Source organism: Panthera onca, chromosome A1, assembly GCF_046562875.1.
Source record: "Panthera onca isolate mPanOnc1 chromosome A1, mPanOnc1 haplotype 2, whole genome shotgun sequence".
In the NCBI taxonomy this organism is placed as follows: domain Eukaryota; kingdom Metazoa; phylum Chordata; class Mammalia; order Carnivora; family Felidae; genus Panthera; species Panthera onca.
In genome coordinates this window covers 124,643,460-124,666,011 of record NC_138339.1, presented here as the reverse complement: position 1 = coordinate 124,666,011, position 22,552 = coordinate 124,643,460, and the positions used below count along the sequence as shown (strand labels likewise).

The 22,552-nt window shown below is 39.5% G+C and overlaps 1 protein-coding gene across 8 annotated transcripts in view; it reads right to left on the bottom strand.

Annotated features, from left to right (window-relative positions):
* The window catches only part of CDC25C (cell division cycle 25C), a 34,232-nt gene that overhangs the window by 7,613 nt on the left and 4,067 nt on the right, over nt 1-22,552 (bottom strand). For 2 of the 8 annotated variants that reach the window (XM_060636018.2, XM_060636016.2), the window contains exons 1-8: nt 21,995-22,239; nt 20,714-20,913; nt 19,240-19,337; nt 17,540-17,585; nt 15,842-15,875; nt 15,637-15,726; nt 14,329-14,427; nt 11,349-11,507 (exon numbers count right to left, since the gene is read on the bottom strand). In XM_060636018.2, the coding sequence (XP_060492001.2) occupies nt 11,349-11,507; nt 14,329-14,427; nt 15,637-15,726; nt 15,842-15,875; nt 17,540-17,585; nt 19,240-19,337; nt 20,714-20,907 (720 nt within the window). In that variant the 5' untranslated portion in view covers nt 20,908-20,913; nt 21,995-22,239. Of the gene's footprint in view, nt 1-11,348; nt 11,508-14,328; nt 14,428-15,636; nt 15,727-15,841; nt 15,876-17,539; nt 17,586-19,239; nt 19,338-20,713; nt 20,914-21,994; nt 22,245-22,552 lie in introns of those variants that run through there. The other 6 variants (XM_081790377.1, XM_060636019.2, XM_060636013.3 and 3 more) reach the window with 5 other exon arrangements.

The window sequence follows — 22,552 nt, the reverse complement described above, 5'->3', positions numbered from 1 at the left end:
AGGGACAGAGAAAAAATACCACTCAGCTTTCTTATAAAGGAGGTTGTTAGTGGGAAAGAAAAATAGCAAAATAAGCATCCTGCAAGGGAAACAGGAACACTAGAATCTAATATCAAGATTACTATTATAGGATTGATATTATGAAGACTATCAGGGGAAAAATGGATTAAATACGATGAAGAACTAGCCTTGGAGTTACTGGCCCAGACTAAAGTGTAACAGGATGGACTACTGTCTCCTTGAAAGCCATGATTTGGGTATTATAACCACAGGCAGAGGGATATATTAAATGACCTCTGATAACAACTTTCAACTTATCTAAGATTCTTTAAAAGAAATGTTTTTAAATAATCTCGACACCCAACATGAGGCTCGAACTCACAACACAGAGATCAAGAGTCCCATGTTCTAGTGACTGAGTCAGCCAGGTACCCCTCAACTAATCCAAGATTCTTATCTTCTGTTCCCATATACCTTCTATCTCTTGCCTAGATAAAAGCCAAAAGTTTCTACTTTATACTCTCACCTCACTAACTGCTATGGATTGATTGAGAAGTGAGCTAGATAATAAGAGAGCTATAACTAGAAGACAAGTTGATGGTCAATGGTTTCTGGGAGAATAAAAAAAGAACATCAAAATTTTACTTTATAGTAACTATATCTATTACAGTGTTTGTCACATCGATGGTCCCATCTAAGGAAAACTCCACTGTTCATGGTACCAGCTGAAGGTACAGTTCACATTTTATATACCAATATTTTACACAGACCTTTTCCCTTGGATCCATGCCAGTCAACTCCCTACCTCCCCACAACCCTGTCCAGAGCCACTGACAGGCCCATATTGCTGGTTCAACACACCCATTTAGTAGCCTAGAATATGTAAAAATAATCTGGGCCAATTAGGTTCTCTCTCCTGGGAGTCTAACTTAGAAAATGGCAAAATAATTAGGCAGCAACAGAAGCCAAAGCTTAAAAGGAAGAAGTCAAGAGATACAGTCAAGGCCATGAGGCCAATGATGAATGCATGGATGAACCGAAGGTATAGTGGCAGAGAGATGTAGTAAAGGAATGAGGAACAGGCTACCCAGACTTCTTGACCCACTATTCTTCATATAATTTCAATTTTGCCCTGAGAAGAAGGCAGGAGAAAGCCAGATAGGAATTTCAAATTTGATGGCCTTAGTGCATTCTTTGTTTCTTTTAACCATAAGAACCTTCCTAGAACATACCAAATTATTAGGCTAACGGCTCATTTTAAAGAGTTTGGAATTAATGAGCTACTAAGGGAAATGTATCCATTTTTTAATATTATATCTAAGAAACCTTTACCTAACCCATGGTCACAGAAATTTTCTCCCATGTTTTTTTCTTCAGATGTTTTATAGTTTCAGATTTTACATTTAGGTCTATGATTTGTTTTGTGCTAATTTCTATATACGGCATGAGGTATGGATTGAGGTTTTTGTTTTTCATATAGATTTTCAATTGCTCCAGCACAATTTGTTGAAAAGACCATGTTTTATCCATTTAATTCCTTTTGTATCTTGGTCTAATTATCAACTGGCCATATATGCATGGGTCTATTTCTTGAATCTCTATTCTCTTGCATTGATGCTTTAGGTTTCTAGTAGGTATTATGGTGATAATGAAGGTGATAAACATCTTTTTGTGTTTTGTATAATCCAAAGGCAAGAACCCAGAAATAAATGACAGCAGAAAACTACTTTAACAAACAGAAATAGCCACTACTTTTCTAACAGATTCTTTTCAACACATTTATATTAAAACAAAAGGCAATTTACTGCAAAGAGCATACCTGCTTGGTCATGAAGACATGATGATATTTTAGCTTTGTCTTGCTAGTCAAAATTTCCCAGTTCTCAGAAGCAGCAGTGGGGAGAACCAAGGACCAGCTGGCTTAGATGGCACTCAATATCTGCCAACTAATGATTTTCCTTCTTTAAGGAATCAATAAATACTTTCAATATTTGGGAGTTTTAAGCATTGAAAAGGCCAGGAAGAAGAAAAGGAAACTTGCTAAGCTCGAGTCTACCTGCAGATTTTATAAAAAGATCTAATTGAATAATTATTATTTTGTAAACTGAGAAGGCATCACCATTTCCTCATGGCCTGCAAACTCTTCTATACAAATAGACTTGGCTTCTGGTCTTGTCAAAGTTATCAGCAATCTTCATATCACTGTATCTTTAGACATATATCTTTCTGAACTTCATAGTAGCTTCCATGGAGTTGGCTACTGCCTTCTTCCTTGGCTTCAAGACACCTTCTAGTTTAGATTAGGGCTGGTACAGGCAATCCCTAAACTATAGAACCATGATGCTTCTACCTCTCTGTTGCTCCTTCTCAGTCCTCTTTGTTGGGCCTCTTCACTACCAAACCTCTAACAGATGTTGGACGAGGGTTAGGTCCTGGCCCTTTTATATCTCCTCACTTTGGCCTTATGTGATTTTTTTTTTTTTCTATCTGTGAATTCAAATTTTCTGTTTATACTGATGACTCTCAAATATCTATTTCAAATCAAGACTTCTGCTCTTACTTCCAGATTTCCATATCCACATACTGCCTTGGCAGTTTCTGAGTACCTACTACGTGTCATAGCAGTGAATAAGGGAGTGGAAGAGACAAAGAAATATGTGCTTTTAAATTCTATAAGTAAAAAATAAGAAGAATAAAAAGATAGGGAATATATTTGGGTTGGAAAGCTTGTCAGGAAAGGCTTTTCTGATGGTTAACACATGTAGGGAAATGAGACTGAATTGAGGAAAAAAAATCCTCTGTTACCTATGGGAAGAATGTTCCAGGCTGAAACAACAATGCAAAGGCCCTGTAAGAATAGCAAGGCCAGTAATGCCCACATTTAGTATGGTACCATTTTTAGAAAGTTCAAAAACTAATTGAAGCAATACTATGAACCAACTAAACCTAACAGACATTACAGAACACTGTACCCAACAACTAAACATGCATTCTTCTCAAATACACATGAAATATTCTCCAGGACAGATCATGCACTAGGTCATAAGACAAGACTCAATAAATATTAAAAGACTGAAATTATACAAAGTATGTTTTCTGACCACAATGGATTAATCAGAAATGAGTAACAGAAAAAAAATCTGGGAAATTCACAAATTAGGTGGAAATTAAACAACACACTCCAAAATAAACATTGGGTCAAAGAAGATCTCAAGAGAAATTAGAAAATACTTTTGGATGAATAAAAATGAAGACACAACATACCAAAATTTAGTTAAGGATACAGCTAAAGTAGTGCTTAGGTGAAACTTTACAGTTATAAAGGCCTGTAACAGAAAAAAAGGAATGATCTCAAGACAATGACCTAACCTTCCATCAAAAAGGAAACTAAATCCAAACCAAGCAGAAGCAAGGAAATAAAGATTAGAACAAAAACTTAATGAAGTAAAGAACAGAAAAAACAACAGAAACGAAAGTTGATTTTTTGAAAAGATCAACAAAATTGATAAACTTTTACCTAGATTGACCAAGAAAAAAAAAGAGAAAAGACTCAAATTACTAAAATTAGGAATGAAAGAATGGACAGTATTAGCAATTATAGTAAAAAAGATTATACGGGGATACTATGAACAACTACATACCAATGAATGAGAAAACTTAGATTAAATGGGCAAATTCCTAAAAAGACAAAAACTACTGAAACTAACTCAAGAAGGAATAGAAAATCTGACTAGACCTACAAAAAGTAAAAATTGAATTAGTAATTTTAAAACTTCCCACAAAGAAAAGCCCAGGTCCCGATGGCTTCACTGGTGAATTTGGCCTAACATTAAAAAAACAAAAAACAAAAAACTCCAATTCTACACACACTCTTCCAGAAAACTGAAAAAGAGTGAATTCTTTCCAAATGATGACATTACACTGATACCAATATTACAGACATTACAGGGAAAACAAAACAGTAAAGATCAGAATCTGTCATGAATTCTTTCCAAATGATGACATTACACTGATACCAATATTACAGACATTACAGGGAAAACAAAACAGTAAAGATCAGAATCTGTCATGAGCATGGACTCAAAAATTCTCAGTAAAATTTCAGTAAATCAAATCCAACAACATGTAAAAAGGATAATACATCATGACTAAGTAAGGATATCACCTGCATGAGAGGTTGTTTAACATTCTAAGATCAATGTAATTAACCATATTAATAAGTTAAAAAAAACTCCTAAGATCATCTCAATAGATGCAGAAAAAACATTTGACAGAATATTTTCTCTTCCTGCTAAAATCTCTCAGCAAACTAAGAATAGAAAGGAACTTCCTCAGCCTAATAAAGGGCATCTTAAGAAACCCATAACTAACAATACTCAACAGAGAAAAACTGGATGCTTTTCCCGTAAGACCAGGTACAAGGCAAAGTGTTCTCAACAATTTCTAAGATTGCAAAGGATTCCTGATACCAAAAAAATTGTGAAGTCTTCATCTAGGAGCAAGGGGGAAATGATAATACAGGAAGGAAAAAGAGAGAGCAGATTACTGCAGAAACAGTCAAGAGGAGATGCTTCCATGTGACTCAGGTTTTTGCAAAATCTTTACAATGGCCTAGAAGGCCCTATGTGACCTGTCCTTCTTACTACCTACACTCTGTCCCACTGCGCACCTGCGAACTTTGCTCCAGCCATACTGGCTTCTTGGTGTTCCACAGAGATGCCAAGCACATTCCCACTTCAAAAGCATTGCACTTGCTTTTCCTTCTGCCTAGAAAAACTCATCCCTCCTGATACCTGTTTGTTTGGTACCCTCACCTGCTTCAGATGTCTGCTAAAACATCGCTCTCAGAGAGGTCTTTTCTAATCTATGAAACCTATCAAAAATATCAACTCCCACTCTAGCCCAATCCAGGTACTCCCTATTCTCTTTACCCTGCATTTTTACCACAGTCTTTAACCATCTGTCATATTATAAATGTATTTATTTATTTATCTGTTTCCTCCTGACTAGAATGTAAACTCCATGAGAGCACAGACTTTGCTGAGTTGTGTTCACTATTGTATCCCCAGTGTTACCAAATGAATGAATTAATCAATCAACAGGTGGAAGTGCAGAGGGGGAGGTAGCTTCAGATAGGGGAAGGGACACTTCATGCAGGATGACAAGAGGGATGGTAAATTATATGGGTATGATTGCTTCTGTTTTCCCTTTGAAACGGAAACACTTCAAACTTGTTTTTTTAATGTTTATTTTTGAGAGAGAATGTGTGAGACAGCACACGGGTGTCATGGGGGGGCATGCAAAGGGAGAGAAGGGGAGAGAGGATCTGAAGTGGGCTCTGTGCTGACAGTAAAGACCCCAACACAGGGCTCGAAATCACCAACCGTGAGATCATGACCTGAGCCAAAGTCAGATGCTTAAGTGACTGAGCCTCCCAGGAGCCCCCAAAACACTTCAAATTTAACATGTCTAAATCATCCTTGATCCTTTCCTTCCTTCACAGCCTATATGCAACCCACCAAGTCCTGTCTACTCTGTATCCAAAATAGCTTTTGAATTTATCCATTTGTCTCTGTAGCCACCACCGTAGTCCAGGCTACTACCAACTTTCCCTGAAGCTACTGAAATAGCTTCCTGTCCTACTTGTACCTGCTTTCATTTCTTTTCCCACCTCCTTCCAACTCTTAATCCTCTCTAATCCATTATTCATCAAGCAACAGGGCAGTCTTCATAAAATAAACCACATCATATTATTCCTCTGCTTAATATCCCCCAATAGCTTGCCAATGCACTAAGAATAAAATCCACACACTTACCATAGCCCTAAGGCCCTGTATCGTCTGTCTCTTGCTTACCTGCTATCCCACTTCAGGCAAATGTCACCCTCTTTCACACTGGCTTCTCAATTCCTTGCACACACCAACATCTATTCAACCTTGGGAACTTTGCACCTACAATATGCTCCTCATGGAATGCTCCTGTCTCTAGTCAGGTCATGTATGGTTCCTGCACAACTAGAGTGACCAACTCATTCAAATCTGTCTATGATTTTCCCACTTCTGGCACTGAAAGGCCCAGGTTGTAGGAGCCTCCTCAATGGCAGGCAAACTGGGACAGTTTATCAATATGTTCTCGACTAAATATCTCCTACTCAAGGAGGCCTTTCCTATTTATTCCCATTAAAAGGTTCCCTTCAATTAGTGTTTATTTCAGTCCCCATTTCGTTACCTTCTTTACACTTGAACAATTGCAATAATTAAATCATTTTGTCGTTATGGCAGTCATTTGCAATTTGGCTAAAATTGGAGGTTTGGTAAAATCTCAAATTAGATGGGAGGCAGTCCTGCATCCTGATAAGAAGGCTGAAGGGGGACAGGTATTCCTTTTTCCATTCTTTTATAGTCAACCGGATATTCCTGACTGCATTTTGAAATTTAAGGAATAACACAAAAAAAGCAAAGGGTTGGTTGAGACTTTTTCTTATGGTTGCAGCATCACAGTTGAGAATATAGTGGGTGGCAGCAAATGTCCCTGAGCAAGAGTCTAGCATCAGGTGGGATTACATCATGGGGCAGGGGGTTCAGTAATGGTGACATTAAGTGTCCAGGCAGCTGGTGGTAATGTCCTGAGAACAATGACCCCATAGCAGCACTGTGGCCAGGCCTTACCTTGTTTTCCAGCCTTCCTAGCAATTCTGAGCTCCTCAATACCCTCCAGAAAAATCCCTTTTCTGCCTATGGTAAGCAGTAATCAGTTTCTTTTAATTGCAACCAAGAATTCTAACTAGAACATGTATTACCCTGACAAACGTGTGTTTGTTGTTGATATCCCTTTGACAAGAATACGAACTCCAAGAGACCATAAACCTAGTATGTATTGTTTATTATTGTATCGCCAGTGACTAACATGGTATCTGACACTTAATAGGTACTCAATAAATATTTTTTAAATGAATGAATCAAAAATCACTGAGGTTACACAAATCTCCTTATTCTATCAGGTATCTATTTCCATTTAGCATCAAGAATGTAAACCCCAAACAAAAATCCCTATGCCTTTTCTATTCTAAAACCTACTGCTATGCATATTCTTATATAGTGTGCCCTCAACTGAAAATGATGTTATATGAGTCACAATACATTAAAATGAGCACTTAAAGGGAATTATTATTTTTTAAAGACAAAATAAATATCTCACAGCCATATGCTACTCTTCCATGTAAATAAACATACTCTCCAGAGTATTTCCTAGGGTCCGTCTATTTTAAATCCATTCTTCCATACTGTCTATATTATACAATTCACAATGATGTTTCAAAGGCAAGAAAAATTTCTGTTATGTTCATTGTACTTATTTCATAAAAGCAGATTAAACCCATTAGATAAATTTTCAACAAAATTGAAAACAAAAAATTTTCTCTTTAATCAACATTAAATATAATTCCCTAAGTTAATACTAGTTGAGATTTGACTATTTTAGCTACATTTTGCAAACATGAAGACTAACATATATTTCTAAGAGCACCACCAAATGTTCACTCTATATTGCTCTTTGTTTTTCTCCAGAAGGCCTAGGAACCTTTCCCCATGCTAACTATGCCTAAACTTGCTGTTTTTCCACAGATCTACCCTCCATTACCAGTTAGCCCTCAATAATGTTTGTTTCAGGAAGGTGAACATCAATTCTCTCAATACCCACCCTGTCTCTTTCAGATCATATCTTGGTTCTGCTGTTTTCCTACAAACCAATGACATTCGCTTGGAAGCTTTGTTAAGACTGCTGGGCCCCACCCTTACAGTTTTTTGATTCAAAGTTTCTGGGAAAGGGCCCCAAAATTTGCACTGCTAAGAAATTCCTACCTGACACTGATGCTACTGCTCCAGGGACCATATGTTTAGAAGATTCTAGATCTGCACTACCCATTATAGTAACACTAGCCACACATGGTTGTCTGCATTAATTAAAACTCAACAAAATTATGGGGCACCTGGGTGGCTTGGTCGGTTAAGTGTCTGACTTCAGCTCAGGTCATGATCTCACAGTTCGTGAGTTCGGGTCCCGCGTGGGGCTCTGTGATGACAGCTCGGAGCCTACAGCCTGCTTCGGATTCTGTGTCTCCCTCTCTCTCTGCCCCTAACCTACTCACATTCTGTCTCTGTCTCTCTCAAAAATAAACATTTAAAAAAAATTTTTTTTTAAAACTCAACAAAATTAAAAATTCAGTGTCTCAGTTGCACTAGCCACATTTTAAGTGCTCAAAACGCACATAGGGCTACTGTATTGGACAGATATAAAGCATTTCCATCATCTCAGGAAGTTTTACAGAACAGCAGTGTTCTAGATAATTGATTCACCATCCTCCTGAACACTTCAATCCATTCAAACTGTGCCTATTCAACCTTACCAACCCTACTCAAAAAGCAAATGTCATTACTACATGTTCCTGGGACAACTTTCACCTTCCAGGTATCTTCATAAAAGACACCAAATACTGCTAGAAACACCAGCTCAGGAGTCAGGCAGATCTCACCTTAAATCCTGACACTGCCAATGGCTAATTTTGTGACCTTGGGTAAGAGCCTTTATCCCATGGCCAGATGTTCTCCTCCTAAGATAAGACTAAAGAAAGAACAAAAGGGAGAGAAGAAAGAAAATAAAGGGGCATCACACTCATATTTCAGGACTGACATGAAAATTAAATGCAATGACGGATATAAACTGTTCAGCACACAGTGCCCAGTACACTCTAAGTAGTCAATAAATGGGACCTACTATTATTACCTGGCTCTCATTTTTCTTTTCCAGTCTAGTCTCTGTTACACCAACAACACTAAAATCCCTATTTCTTCTCTCCTCAAACTCACGGTGTTCTGAAAACTGAAAACCCTTTGGACAGTGACTTCACAACTCCTCAATAGTTGCAGCAAGCTTCTCCTGCACTCCACATTAGCCTCTTGACAAAGAGGGACCAAAACAAAACAAAACAACAACAACAACAAAAAAGACAAAGCAAAAAGAAAAAGATCTGCAACTATCCTCTATTACTCTACTACCAAGAATTCAAACTTGGCATGCTCTCAAACTGACTAAACTTTCCCCTAGTTCTCAAAGCTTTCTAAACCAGGCACTTCTTGCTCCTCAGCAACTTTCAACCACATTACTGTTTTTACTTTACTGAGTCTACTCAGTGAGACATTTGGCTCCTTATCCAGGTTTTGATTCATCATCTTCTACTTCTCTGCTACCTTCACCATCACCTAGACTAACTCAACCCCTTTTTCATCTGCCATTAGCAACCTACAACCCTCTCTTAATCATCTCTGGAGTTCCAAAGTCCCCAGTCTTGCTTCTAGGCAACAGCACACTATGCCATGTAGGTCTATCATATAAAACAGCACAAATATCATTTTATTAGCCTTTTAATAATTCCCTTCTGTGGTTTCCGAAAGTTGATTATAACCTTCTCTAAATTCTTCATGACTGTCACGTAACACTCTCCACTGAGTCATGAGATTACTGCAACTTTCACTTCGCTAAGGACATCAAGGCTATTGAGCATCCCTTCTCCATCAATCTTTATAATTCCACATATTTTGGCCCTTACACTATAGTAATTAAGCACTCATACTACACTACAATAATTAAACATTAGTAATTGAGCAAGTATTGTTCTAACTGCTTTATGTACAATTAACTCATTTAATCATCACAACAACCCGAAGAAATAGTTACCCAAACTTTTTCTTTTTTATAGATTAAGAAACTAAAGCATAGGGAAATCATATAACTGTACCCGTATTGTTAAAGAATCAAGCTATGGAACCCAGAAAGTCTGGATCCAAAGTCTGTCACTTTCTAGACCAATATGTTCCACTAACTCCCACACTCTTGACTTTTCCCTATAATCCCAGATAATCTCAGGTAATCTCAAAGTTGCTCTTCAATAGTGATCAGATAGGGTTAGCCTCAGCTATTACAGGTTGTTGTTTTTTTTTTAAGAATATATTCAGGTATAATTTGTGGAATAAAAAATATTTAAAATGATTTACTACAAAGCTACAGTAATCAAAACTATGGTACTGCTATAAAGATACACATATGTACCAATGGAATGGAATAGAGTCCAGAAATAAATCATCATGCATATGGTCGAATGATTTTTGACAAGGGAGCCAAGACCATTCAACAAGGAAAAGACAGTCTTTTCAACAAATGGTGCTGGGATAACTGAATATTCACATGCAAAAGAATGAAATTGGACCCTTACCTATCACTACACACAAAAATTAAATCAAAATGGACCAAGACCCAAATTTAAGAGCTATGGAGCACCTGGGTGTCTTAGTTGGTTAAGCTTCCAACTCTTGATTTCTTTTTTTTTTTTAATTTTTTTTTAACGTTTATTTATTTATTTATTTATTTATTTTAATTTTTTTTAACGTTTATTTATTTTTGAGACAGAGAGAGGCAGAGCATGAACAGGGGAGGGGCAGAGAGAGAGGGAGACACAGAATCTGAAACAGGCTCCAGGCTCTGAGCAGTCAGCACAGAGCCCGACGCGGGGCTCGAACTCACAGACCGCGAGATCATGACCTGAGCCGAAGTCGGACGCTTAACCGACCGAGCCACCCAGGCGCCCCTAACGTTTATTTATTTTTGAGACAGGGAGAGACAGAGCATGAACAGGGGAGGGTCAGAGAGAGGGAGACACAGAATCGGAAGCAGGCTCCAGGCTCTGAGCTGTCAGCACAGAGTCGGACGTGGGGCTCGAACTCATGGACCACGAGATCATGACCTGAGCCGAAGTCGGCCGCTTAACCGACTGAGCCACCCATGCGCCCCTCCAACTCTTGATTTCAGCTCAGGTCATGACCTCATGGTTCCTGGGTTTGAGCCCTACATCAGGCTCTGTGCTGACAGTACGGAAGCTGCTTAGGAGCAGAAAGCAATATACTGGCTCAGTATATGGCCAGTAAGCCACAGGCTTCAGGTATGCCTCCCATTGACATGAGGAGGATAAAAGACAAAAGGATATATTGTAAAATACCTGAAAAATCATGCTAGGTATGTTCCATCCATTACTATTATCCTGGAGCCATCATTTACACCAAGTTACATTGATGGTGAGGTACTCAAACTACTAACTGGAACCTTCTCACCCAGCAGTAATAAGAATCCCATAGTTACCTGATATCCTATCAGGTAGCCCTTAGAGTTTAGAGATCATGTCTTCTTGATTTCTGCAGACCCACTACTTAGTAAGTGGCTGAAACCCAGTATATACACAACATTGTTAATTCAAGAATGAAGGAATATGGAAAATGCAAAGATACTGGGGAGCATTTTACCTTGATCTCTTTTTGATCTTCCAGAGAAAACTCCATCAATTCATTTGAAATCTCCTCTGCCTGGTGTTCTTCTAGTTCTGAATTTTTATCCAATTTTCGAAGTGTAGTAATGGGACTGCCCAGATATTTCATTTCTCCTTCCACCAACTTTCCATTGTCCTGTCAATTATATTGACAATATTAAAAACTATTCAGAACCCTTACGTTATACTATATACAAAAATTAACTCAAAATGAAGCAAAGATTTGAAAGCTAGAATTATAAAACTCTTACAAGAAAACAGTGGGAAATGTTCATGACATTGGATTTGGCAATGATTTTGTGAATATGACAGAAGCATAGGCAATAAAAGAAAAAATGGACAAATTGGACTTAACAAAATTAAAAACTTTTGTGCATCAAAAATACCACCAAGAAAGTAAAAAGACAACCCATCAAATGGGAGAAAATATCGACAAATCATACATTTGATGAGGTATTAATATCCAGAATATATATATAAAAACTCATATAGCTCAACACCAAAAAACCAAATAGAATGAAAAAAGGTGTAGCTGCCATGGATAACAGTATGGCAGCTTCCCTCCAAATTGAATATAGAATTATCTTATAATCCACCAATTCCATTTCTGGGTATATACCCTCAAAAAATGACAGCAAGGATTTGAACAGGTATTTCTACATCAATGTTCATAGCAGCATTATTTGCAATAGTCAAAGGTGAAAACAACCTGGGCACCTAGGTGGCTCAATTGGTTAAGTGTCCAACTCTTGATTTTGGCTCACATCATGATCTCATGGTTTATGACTTTGAGCCCAACATCAGACTCTGTGCTGGCATCACAGAACCTACTTGGGATTCTCTGTCTCCCTATCTCTCTGCCCCTCCCCTGCTCTCTCTCTGAAAACAAAGAAACAAGCAAACATTAAAAATAAATAAATAAAGCTTCAAAAAAAAGAAGAAGACTACCCAGTAATTTACCAGGCTCCAAGTCTTCCTCTTCTCCAAGAAATCAAATATCCGAAACACGGTCAACTTAATCTACTTAGGATGTGCTGTGTTAAAATGATTTTTCCCTAAGATTGAGATTAGACCCCAAATCCCTGGAATATCTTGAACCCACTGTCTATTAAAAGCAAGTGAATGCCTGGGTAACTTAAGACTCCAGTATCTAAATGGACAAAGGCACAATCATTTACTAGCAAAATGTGCATAGCTAATATTCACATGAAATCACTACTAATTGTTTTTAACATAAAACATTTATCAATCTAACTGGCAGTTAAAAAAATAAACATTTATCAAAAGAGCTATTGATTATTCATGAATTATGTAAATTCATAACTTTTTTTGAAAGGAATCTGGAAATATGTATCACAAATCTTAAAAATATATCCTTTAGCCTAGTAGTTATAATTCTTGGTACTAATCCTAAAGAAAAAATTTTGAAATGTAGGCAAAGATTTATGCTCAAGACCTTACATTTGTAAAAGCAAAATTGGGACCACTAAGTGTCCAAAAATAGGGAACTATGTAAATTGTGGTCCATTTGTTAGGGTAAAAGCATCCAACAAAGAATAATGTTTACTAGAAGTTTCAATATTAACTTAAAAAAAGCAGGATATAAAGTTATATATATGGGGCACCTGTGTGGCTCAGTTAAGCATCTGACTCTTGATTTCAGCTCAGGTAATAATCTCACAGTTCGTCAGATAGAGCCCCGCATCATGTTCTGCACTGTCAGATAATCTTGGGGTTCTCTCTCTCCCTCTCTCTCTGCCCCTCCCCCAACTCTCTCAAAAATAAATAAACTTAAAAAAAAAAGGAATCTCTTTAAAAAAATGTTATACATATGTAATTAATATGACTTCAACTCTAAAATTATATACATAGTTAAAAGACTATAAAAAAATGAGGTAAAATGTTAATAGTTTTTCTCTATGAGGTAACTATTTTCTTTTTTATATTCCCTATTATATATATATATATATATATACATATATATATATACATATATATATTTTTAAGTTTATTTATTTATTTTGAGAGAGAGAGAGAGAGAACACAAGCCAAAGAGGAACAGAGAGAGAAGGACAGAGAGAGGATCCCAAGCAAGCTTTGTACTGTTAGCAGAGTCTGGTGCAGATCTTGAACTCACAAATCGTGAGATCATGACCTGAGCTGAAATCAAGAGTTGGACGCATAACTGACTGAGCCACCCAGGAACCCCTATATTTCCTATATTTTTAAACCATTTTCACAATGGGCACATAGTACTTTTAAAATTAGGGTGGGAGGAATCACATATATAATAAAATAGAAAAAATTTAAAAAAACACCTTTTTTAACACTTATTTATTTTTGAGAAGGGAGGGGAAGGGCAGAGAGAGGAGACAGAGGATCCAAAGCAGGCTCTGCGGGGACAGCAGAGAGCCCAATAAGGGGCTTGAACTCACCAACCACAAGATCATGACTTAAGCTGAAGTCAGATGCTTAACTGACTGAGCCACCCAGGGGACTCCAAAATAGAACAACTTTAAAGGCCTAAGAATTTTTTTTAATGTTTTTTTGCTTTGTTTTGTTTTGTTTTCATATTTGAGAGAGAGACAGACAAAGAGCGAGTAGGGGAGGGGCAGAAAGACAGGGACAGATTCCAAAGCAGGCTCCAGGCTCCGAGCTGTCAGCACAGAGCCAGACGCGGAGGTCCAACTCACAAACTGTGAAATCATGACGTGAGTGGAAGTCGGAAGCTTAACCACTTAACCGACTGAACCACCCAGGCGCCCCCTAAAGGCCTAAGAATTTTCTAACAAATAAAAACGTCAGAGGATGTCTCTTACTTTTCCCAGAGTTCCTTCTCCAACCACTTTTCTCACCTAAGCCAGCTTAGAAAAATTGAAAGGGTTGTAATGCAGATCTGCCATCCTATAATCCACAACACCTCAGCAGACCCTTGATGAAGATGTTCAGTGACTCACCAGTAGAGAAAGGGGAGACATGTAAGGCTCCCCTGGTGTCTTTTGAAACTTCAGGCTCCTGGATGCCCACCACTCGGAGGACTTCAAAGTGTTATTCTTCTGCATAAGAAAAATTACATTGGCTGGAGGAAGACAAGTGTCAGCAAGCCCTGCCAAAAACATTTCATCAGGTGAAGCCATGAATAACCCTCACAAAACACATTAAGTATAATCAAGGTTGATCCTATATCCTGACAATACAAATTATGGTTTGGATTTGATGTATGATATGTAGATTTGCTTTGGAGGATACTGATTTTATGGTCACAAGCCAAAGGAAGGGAGGAAAAGGGGAGCCTGAGTAGGGAGGGGATGGTGAGATTTCCAAAAAGTGATTACAAGGACAGTGTCAAATCAAGAATAAGCTGATTAAAACAGCCAAAAGCATGGGTATAACTTAGTCAATGTGAGAAAAGAAGAACAGCAGCTACCTTTTATAGATACTGACCTGGGGGAAAGGATGACGGGCAGGGGAAAGAAAAAGATGGCTAGAAAACACAATTCAGGGCACCTGGGTGGCTCATATAGTTAAGGGTCCAACTCTTGATTTTGGCTGGGGTCATGATCTCCTTCCTGGTCATGGGATCGAGCCTTGTATCTGGCTTGGTGCAGAGGCTGGACTCTGCTTGGGATTCTCTCTCTCTCCCTCTCTGCTCCTCTCCTACTTGTGCTCTTTCGCGCATGCGCTGTCTCTCAAAATAAATAAATACACATAAAAAAAAAAAAACAAGAAAAGAGAATTCGTTGAAGGGATTAGTTAGAGAACGATCTTGGTGATTAGGTGGCTCTGTCGAGCCCAGTTTCAACTTAGAAATGACTGAAGGCCGGAGGATCAGACAAAAAGGCCCATGGCTTTCTCAGAACATGGGCTAAGAAGCTTGACTAAGGGAGAAATAAGAAGAAATTAAGTAAACCCATACATGAAGCCATGCAGAGAGTATGTGAACAACTTATATACATTATCCGTTTAAAAAAATAGCCCTAAATTCCCAAACTACACTAATAGAGATTTTTGTCCTTAAACCAATCAACTGAACATGAGGAATAATGATGATCTGCTCTGGAAGACATGGAGCTAGGTGTCTGTTCTAGGGTCAAATCTTAAAGATAAAAAACAAACCATAAAGAATTTTTTTGCCTTATAGTGAAGCAGTTTGATTGTCTGCATACTGAGGGATAACAGTTCTGGGTCTCATAATGATACTGATGAGTTGCTCCCCTCACAGGGAGAAAAGTACTAATGTATCTGGGTTTCCATTTAACACTTACATTTTCTTTATTTGTGGGTGAGCTACATACTGCATCTTTCTTCCTGTTGCCACAGTCCAAAACATTTGGAGTGCTACAAAGCAGCTGTACCTACAAGAGAACATTTTCTGAGAACGCCCAGCATCCTTAAGCCACAGGTGAGGTGGAAAGCCTCTGCCTACCACCTGAGAAACAAACCCAAACCCAAGAAATAGATGTTACTCACTGGGCTGCATTTTGTAAAGTGCTGGTGATGATTCCTGAAGATCAAAAAAAGTGCCAGTCAGTAAACCCCAAATACTGTTTAGTTATTCCTCAATGGCTTGTGGCATCCCAACTTTTCCTTTTTTCCACTCTAGGAGCCCTATATCTAGTTGATATGTCTCCATACAATATGTAAAGTGCTCTCTGTGGCAAATATGAAGATGTTAAGTGACATCCTGGGGATAAGGCCCTCATAACCATATATATAGATATCCATTAAAGATGATGAGCTTGTCCTACATCTTATGTAGACCAAATTTACTAATTTTCCAGCATTGACTATTGGGAGCTAATACTTATTTTTTATGAATTATTATCCCTACTCCCAAGATTTTATCCAGTTTGCATGAGTTAGTATTTTTAAAGCAAGTCAAATAAACTACAAGCAATCTGAAGTGAAATTTTCACATGTATTATTAAAAACAGTGGAAGGGCAGGGCGCCTGGGTGGCTCAGTCAATTAAGTATCTGACTTCGGCTCAGGTCATGATCTCTTGGTTCATGAGTTCAAGCCCCGCATCAGGCTCTATGCTGACAGCTCAGAGCCTGGAACCTGCTTTGGATTCTGTGTCTCCCTCTCTCTCTCTGTCCCTCCCCTGCTCACACTCTGTCTTTCTCTGTCTTGCAAAAATAAATAAAATGTTAAAAATTTAAAAAAAAAACAAAAAAAAAACCAGTGGAAGGGCGGTTGGTGGGCTCAGTCAGTTAAACGGTTAAACAACTGATTCTTGATCTCAGCTCAGGTCATGATCCCTTGGTTGGTGGGATCGAACCCCGTGTCAGGCTCTGCCCTGGCAGTGTGGAGCCTGCTTGTGATGCTCTCTCTTCTTCTCTTTCTGCTCCTCCCCACTCTCACTCTCTCCCTCAAAAATTAACATTAAAAAAACTGTTAAAAAAAAATAAAGTCTTAATAAATTAATTAATTCAAAACTAATTAATTATTTAAATCAATAATTAAAACTAATAGGTTTAATTAATTAATTAAAAAACAGTCATGGAATGCTCTCACTAGTGTCCTAAAGTAGCTCCTAATTCACCTAAACATAGAAGGATAAAGTTCTAAAAAGATTAAAAGAGTCAAATGGAAACCTTACAATAAGGTTAAGAAGTTAATGAGTTGAATTGAAATAACTTCATTCCTGGAGCATTCCCTGATTGAATATTTTAAGATGTCCAACAAAGAGTCCCCATGAATAACAATACTAAACATTACAAAATAGTTCATACGTGCTAAATTCCATCCTTACAAGAGCAGTTATGAAAAGTACTAGTATTATGTCTACTGTTATTTATTACAAATGAAGAAACTGAGGTCCAGTGAAGTTAAGAAAATCTTCAGAGTCACAGTTGGTGAAATAGTAAGCCACTGGAATCCAGATGCTCTAACACTGCACTATTCACATGCAGGAAACAGCCTAGGCCTAAACGCAATATACCCTTTCCTTCATTTTTAAAGATAATACGGGTCGTATGGAATGGTTAAAATGAACTATTTAGATCTGAGCAACTTAAAAAATCTTTCCAGTGAGGGACTGAGGCTTTCAAGCTAACTTATACCCAAACGAAAAGGTTCTATATACTGCAGAGATTGCACAGGATAAAATTCCTGTGCCAGAGCTGAAAAGGCTTCAGCATGGGGTTCATTTAGCAAAAGAACTTACATCCCAGCTAAATGTATGTCCTGAGGTCCTTTAGATTCCAAGTGGCCTGCAATCAAATGTGAAGAGTTAATCTTGTCCACACATCCTGTCTTTCCTTCTCATTTTTTTTTCATTGCCAGTAAGCCACATTAATTTCAAAAGCTGATGTTTTGGGGCGCCTGGGTGGCGCAGTCGGTTGGGCGTCCGACTTCAGCCAGGTCACGATCTCGCGGTCCGTGTGTTCGAGCCCCGCGTCGGGCTCTGGGCTGATGGCTCGGAGCCTGGAGCCTGTTTCCGATTCTGTGTCTCCCTCTCTCTCTGCCCCTCCCCCGTTCATGCTCTGTCTCTCTCTGTCCCAAAAATAAATAAATAAACGTTGAAAAAAAAAATTAAAAAAAAAAAAAAAAAAAAAAAAAGCTGATGTTTTGAATGCATGGGCTCCTGATAGGTACCAATTTTATGGTACAAGGTACAAGTTCATGAAAACTTAAGAATTTATATATGTTACTTAAGAATTTATGCAGGAAATACTGCAGGACAATAACGAACAGAGATTTTTTTCATGGGTAGGAAATAATGCTGATCATTCAGGAAATAGACCATTTATTCTGAAAATAGAACAAATACTAAAATGGCCGACTAGTGGGGTGCCTTGGTGGCTCAGTCAGTTAAGTGTCCAACTCTTGACTTAGGCCCAGGTCATGATCTCATGGTTTTTTAGTTTGAGCCTGAGTCAGGCTCTGCGCTGACAGTGTGGAGCCTGCTTGGGATTCTCTGTCTCCTTATCCCTCTGCCCCTCTCCTGCTTGCTCTCTGTCTCAAAATAAATAAAAATAAACTTAAAAAAAAAAAGACCGACTAGTGGGGCACCTGCATGGCTCAGTCAGTTAAGTGTTGGACTTTGGCTCAGCTCATGATCTCACAGTTTGTGGGTTTGAGTCCCACATCAGGCTCTCTTCTGTCAGCACAGGGCTTTCTTTGGATCCTCTGTCTCGCTCTCTCTCTCTGCCCTTTCCCAGCTGGTGAGTGCTCATTCTCTCTCCCTCTCAAAAATAAACAAACATTAAAAAAAATTATTGACTAGTAAAACATACTCCTTTTGGGCTCAGGCCCTACAAAACCACAAGAATTAGTTAACAAAGTATTTCTTTATGTTTCTTTGCCTTTGCTGAGATTATACTAGAGCATAAAACTTCCCATTTTAACTACTACTTTCATTCCCATCATCAATCAGTTAACAAAATATTCCTTCTTGTCTAAATTTTTCAAATGCAAAATGACTCCTATTTATGTTATTACATTTCTCTTCTTGGCTTATCATTCTCAAAAATCCCTTAGGTACCCACAGAATTTCAACTTCAAGGATCTTTACCTCCTTTAAAAAAATTTTTTTTTTAATGTTTATTTATATTTGAGAGAGAGAGAGAGAGAGAGAGAGAGAGAGAGGGTCAGAGTGTGAGCAAGAGAGGGGCAGACAGAGAGGGAGACACAGAATCTAAAGCAAGATCCAGGCTCTGAGCTGCCAGCACAGAGCCCGATGTGGGGTTTGAACTCAAGAACCATGAGATCATGACCTGAGCCGAAGTCGGATGGGCTTAACCGACTGAGCTACCCAGGCGCCCCTCTACCTAATTTTACCACCTTCCATCTTTATCTGACTACCCTGTTCTCTCCCTTAAAAGTTGTTCTTTTCCTTGAGGCCTTTACCTCCCTTCTCCTTACCTGTTTCATCAAGGTCTGCAGAAGTGGTAAGCTGACTGGCAGACATCTCCCCACCACTGCTAAGATTGGAAAGATCAAGGCAACATTTTGGGGTTCCTCTGTTGAGACATAATAGTACAGCAAGATTCCCTTTAAGTTGTAATAACCTTGAAAGGCAAAGATCACATTATCCTCTTCATCTGAAACACCCCTCAGGAACCTTTTCTCTACTCCAATAATTTGCATCTCATTTCCTCCTCACCAACATATTGAGACAAGTAATTTTTTTTTAAATTGAGGACCAAACATTATTGGCTGAGGTGGGTCTTGACCCCACATCTTTTGCCCTATGCACTGTGGGTACATAGATTTGATTTCTCCCTGGAGTCTCTAGTACTTCTCAGGTCTATAACTCTCCAACTAGCCGAGGCATCAGAGCATGGCGTGACCAGAATTTAAAGTACAATAATAATAACACTAATATTAATACAAATAAAAATACCAACTCCTATAACACAATAGAATTTTCAAAGACTTTTCCCAGACATCACATCATTTAATTCTCACAAGATCCTAGTAAGATAGGAAGAGATTATTATTTCTATGTCACAGAAAAGAAGCCTGAGGGTCAAGAGTCACACTGTTACTGAAGGGCAGGGTTTAAAACTTAAACCCTGATCTTTGAGCCACAATAATTGTTTAAAAATGTTTTTTTAATATTTACTTATTTTTGAGAAAGAGAGAGAGGGGCAGAGAGAGAGGGAGACACAGAATGAGAAGCAGGCTCCAGGCTCTGAGCTGTCAGCACCCACAAACCTTGAGATCATGACCTGAGTCAAAGTCAGACACTTAACTGACTGAGCCACCCAAGTGCCTCCTCCCCACTTTTTTTTAAAATGTTTATTTATTTTTGAGAGAGAGAGAGAGAGTGTGGGGGAGGGATATGGACAGAGGGAGACACAGAATCTGAAGCAGGAGCCAAGATAATTTTTTAAAAACCCCAAGGCTGTGCCTGGGTGGCTCAGATGGTTAAGCCCCCAACTCTCACTTCATGATCTCACGGTTTGTGAGTTCCAGCCCTGCATGGGGCTCTGCACTGACATCACAGAGCCTGGTTGGGATTTTCTCTCTCTGCTCCTCCCCTGCTCATACTCTCTCTTTCTCTCTATCAAAATAAATAAATAAACTTTTACGATAAACAAACAAACAAACAAACAAATAAATAAATAAATTGGGGCACCTGGGTGGCTCAGTCGGTTGAGCAACTAGCTTCAGGTCAGTTCATGATCTCAAAGCTCGTGAGTTCGAGCCCCACATCAGGCTTGCTGCTATCAGCTTGTGCTGGCTTCAGATCCTCTGTCCCCCTCTCTCTCTGCCCTTCTCCCACTTGCTCACTCTCTCTCAAACATAAATAAACTTTTAAAAAAATAAATAAATAAAAATCCCAAGGCTATTTGGAAAAGCAAAGGAGATAAGGTGTAAAAGGTGGATTTACCCAGACAAAACACTTAGGTTTGCAGAATCGCCAAAGAGTTTGTTCACTGGAGTTCTAGGGAGATCTGGACAGGTGGTAAAGGAAGTGTCTCTCTCCAAGAGCAGGTTTAATATCTTCCTCTGACTGGACCTAAAACTGGGTCCTGAGCCAGGATGTACATCCTCTTCTGCAGATGAAATCAATTCTGCAGACATGGCCTCCTGAGAAAAAAAAAAAATAACACCTACCTAAGAGGTGAACATCATCTACATAGGTCCCTCACAGGCTGTCCAGTTTTCACAACCTCCTCCACCCTTCCCAGCAGCAGCCCAGTGGCTCAGTACTGGAGAAAGAACATCCCTAGGATCACAACTAGGCATGAAAGTTGAATCCCACTTGCCCCAAGCACCTTGACCTTTTTCTTGGAGCCGAACTTATCTAGAGGCAAACGCGGGACTTTTTTTTTTTTTTTTTTTTTTTTTAAGTAAGCTGTACACCTAAAGTGGGGCATGAACTCGCGAGAACAGTTCCACATTCCATTGAGTAAGCCAGCCAGACAACCCAAAACCAGGACTTCATTAAAAAAGGAATGAGGAGGGGCGCCTGGGTGGCTCAGTCGGTTAAGCGTCCGACTTCGGCTCAGGTCATGATCTCACGGTCTGTGAGTTCGAGCCCCGCGTCGGGCTCTGTGCTGACCCAGAGCCTGGAGCCTGTTTCAGATTCTGTGTCTCCCTCTCTCTCTGCCCCTCCCCTGTTCACACTCTGTCTCTCTCTGTCTCAAAAATAAATAAACGTTAAAAAAAAAAAATTAAAAAAAAAAAAAAAGGAATGAGGAGCGCCTGCATGCCTCAGTCCGTTAAGCTTGGGGCTCTTGATTTCAGCTCAGGCCATGATCTCATGATCTCACGGGGGTGAGATCGAGCCCCTCCAGGGCTCTGCCCTGGGCCTGGATCCTGCTTATGATTCTCCATCTCCCTCTGCCCTTCCCCCCTCCCCACCCCCCCCCCCCCCCCCCGCTCTCGAAGGAAAAAAGGGAGAAAGGGATGAAAGAGAGAGGCAGAGAGAGAGAGAGAGAGAGAAAGAGGAAAAAAGAAAGAAAGAAAAGAGAAGAGAAAAGAAAAGAAAAGGCTTTCACTTATTCGGGGGCCACACAGCTAGTGACTACTGACAGGAAAGAATTCGGGTCTCCTAACTCGCGATAATGCTTATTAAATCCCCTGAAGTTCTGTTTGTAGAGCCCCCACTGGACCCTGGGGGACGCTGAGGTTTCCGTGATACCGGTGGAGAGGGTTCCCGGCTTACCTCAGATTGGAGCCAGAGATTCACCTTCAGGAAAAACAAAGGTGGGGAGTCAGTCACAAGCGAAGACTTGAGCAGAATTAAAGGAAATCTGACGAAAGGAGTCAATTAACCAGACTACGATTCCGCTTCTAGACTGGATAGGCCGAGAGGATCGAAGTTACAGCCACAGTGCAAGAATATCAACAGTCACAGGGCCTGGCTATTCAAACCTTCCGCCTCCCCAGTAAACCTATCCCATTCACCTCAAGACTGCGTCAGCCAATCTGCGCCCGCGCGCGCCCAGACTCTTTTGGCCAATCGTTTGGCTCTACATCACTAGGCGTGACCTTGCTTTGGAAGGAACACAATTTGCCCCGCCCCTCAGCCAGAGCAGGATGCCGATTGGTCAGGGTTCAGTAAACCGCTAGGTAAGCCCCGCCCCCCCCGGGTGCCTGGCACACCATTGGCTCTCCCTCTGGCCAATCTCCACACCCTTCCTGAGCACTCTATTCCCTTAGCCCCTCCAACCCCGGGAGATTTAAACTGGACTTCGGTAGCGAGTACTGCTCTTTAAGATAA